This window comes from Austrofundulus limnaeus, unplaced genomic scaffold (genome assembly GCF_001266775.1).
Source record: "Austrofundulus limnaeus strain Quisiro unplaced genomic scaffold, Austrofundulus_limnaeus-1.0 Scaffold271, whole genome shotgun sequence".
NCBI classification, from domain to species: domain Eukaryota; kingdom Metazoa; phylum Chordata; class Actinopteri; order Cyprinodontiformes; family Rivulidae; genus Austrofundulus; species Austrofundulus limnaeus.
In genome coordinates this window covers 530,767-533,395 of record NW_013952673.1, presented here as the reverse complement: position 1 = coordinate 533,395, position 2,629 = coordinate 530,767, and the positions used below count along the sequence as shown (strand labels likewise).

The 2,629-nt window shown below is 35.3% G+C and overlaps 1 protein-coding gene across 6 annotated transcripts in view; it reads right to left on the bottom strand.

Moving 5' to 3' along the window:
* The window catches only part of cacna1ia (calcium voltage-gated channel subunit alpha1 Ia), a 211,827-nt gene that overhangs the window by 96,329 nt on the left and 112,869 nt on the right, over positions 1-2,629 (bottom strand). For all 6 annotated transcript variants that reach the window (XM_014020904.1, XM_014020905.1, XM_014020906.1 and 3 more), the window contains exon 5: positions 251-384. In XM_014020904.1, the coding sequence (XP_013876358.1) occupies positions 251-384 (134 nt within the window). The remainder of the gene's footprint in view (positions 1-250; positions 385-2,629) is intronic.

Below are 2,629 nucleotides of genomic sequence, written 5' to 3'. Positions count from 1 at the left end.
TATATATAATGTATTTAATAAGATATTGCAAGCTTCATGCCTAATATGAGCTAGGATAGATTTAATCTCAGTGCAACCCAAAACAGGATAAAACAAGAACAAGATGGATTTTTATTTGCACAATAATGTTATTCTACTGGTAAACATAATGGGTGAAGGAGCTGAGTCTTGCTGACTCATGGTTCAGTCACTGCAAAAGCCAGCGATAATTAAGAATCAGCGCTCATGCTGACATGAAACAGTTGCTCACCCAGCCATGACGATGAAAAAGTCCAGCCGGTTCCAGGTGTCTCCCAGGTAACAGCGACGACCAAAGATCCCCAGAGCCACCATCTTTATCACCATCTCCAGTGCAAAGAAGATGTAGATAAATGCATCGAAGGCCTATGAAATCATAAGGGGTAAAAATAAAAATTAAAGTAAAAAAAAATCATATTTTTTCTGTGTTGTGATTAAATTCCTTAAACTTGTTTAATGACTATGAACTTACAGAAGATCAACATGTGATGAATAAAATCTGAAAAACTGCATCAGGATCCCTRCAGCAGGTTCACTTCTGCTGGATTCTTTATTTTCCCCACTTTGACCCTGCGCCAATTTAAACTCTTATAAACAATCTACCATCTGTCATCTTCTGTCCATTCAAGGGCAATTTGAACACCTTGAGTGCAGCAGGTTTGGGAGATTTACTCTGAGGTTAGTTATTTTCTAAAAAGGCTCCCCTGTAAATCACCACCGATTGTCCTCCAATAACACTCGAACAAACTCTGGGATGAGGTTTAAAATTGATGCGCTTTGAGTTRTTTTTTATTTTTTTGTGTGTGCATTGTTGTTTATTGATCTTGCTGGGTTTAATGTAATCTGAGTGGCTTATATTTCTACAGTCAGCAGTGTTTGTAGACAGAAAAATTTAGACAAAACAACTGGTGTTCTGTCTGATCGGAGCCATCCGTCAATGCTCAAATTAGCTACAAGAAAATAACCCTTACAAAATAAAATTAAAAAAATCAAACCTTGAAGAAACATTGAGAGACTGATATGAACAGATCTGTCCCTTGTCCTGTGCACACCATTATATTCAGCTGACTAGCTAAAGAGCCAATTGTATTTATGGAACAAACTTTTTCCTGTGCTTGGCTCCAGGCTTGAACGGCTGCATTTGCTGCCTTGTTACATATTCCTGCACCTTATTATTCAAAGTGCTACTGCTTGACACAGTCAATGTCAAGGCCTAAAAATTCAAATGGACTCAAAGCAGCTTGGTGAAAAATCATTTGTCTGCAGTCAAAAAAAAAAAAAAACCCAAAGAAAAAGAGTGCCTCAAATTAGATCATTTGTTTAGTTCTGTAGCTAAAATAATTGCTCTTTCTAAAACAGTTTTTTACAGCAGTATTTATAACATTTTCTGTCATAAGTGGTGTTCCAAGAAAATTTGTTTCATTGAATATGTATTTAAACTGATTGATAATCTGCAGTTACAGATTTTTTTTCTTTCATGAAGCGACACACATTTGAAAACCCATTTTTACTTTTGCCTGATGAAGTAACCTCAGATTTGCAGGAGAAATTGGTGACCTTGATGGTAGCATTTCTCTTTAAATTTCCATTATCATCTGCAGCAGGGATCTTCACATACCATATTATGCAAGTCATCACCTGTGCTATGGATATTCTTGCACCTCCACATCATTACAGATGCTGACTCTTGCACCCGTCTCCACTAACATGTGATTTTCCATCCTTAGCATGTAAAATGCAATGTTCAGTTTCCCCCAAACGCAAGTGAAAAAACGGACAACACTTTATAATAACTATGCATTTTATGCCCCTATTTAATCATTAATAAATGGCTAGTTAATCTTGAAAAGATAATTGATAAGGGATAATTCTAGCTATAAATTAACCCATTTRGATATGATTTGCCACTAAATACTTCCAAAASTAACAYAMTTATTGTTTATTCATGCCTAATAACTCATAAATTAACTATTCTATATATGTGTGTATGTAGGTAAATGCTCATGTATATACCATGTGTTAAACATGGATTAATGGTTAGAGAATGTTTGAATTGGCTATCAACTAACGCTGCAGTGCCTCAAYAATTAATCCCTTTTTATGCTAAAGGTAAGAACCAGAGGAAGTTGTCTGACACCCTGTTTTTTTATTTTTATTTTTATTTTTTTGCTTGTTTGTTTGAAGCCCCTGGCAGCATCTGAAAATGTCTGGAAACWTTTAAARACAGAAACCACACCATGTTTACCCACTGGTGGAACAAAGCCCGTTATGGAGTTAAGGCAGTTGCTAATAGTTAAGTCTGTTTGTGAATCTTTCTAAAGTTAAGACTATCTAAGCTTTTTTACATATTTGTTAATGTAGACACGAAGGTAATCAGACAGAAATCACAGTCAATTCAAACGTTCTTTTGCCCTGAGGTGACAAAATTGATCTGCCACTAGTTGTAGTCCCCTGAAACACTGTGTTTAAAATTAAAACCATAAGATCAACTGGCCAATGACTTTATAAGAAGCACAGCAGATAGTTTTCACTCATGATGTGTAATTTATCTTTGAATTATATACAAGTAACTACAAGAGACATTTAGATTAGATTTAGGAACTTTAGAAAA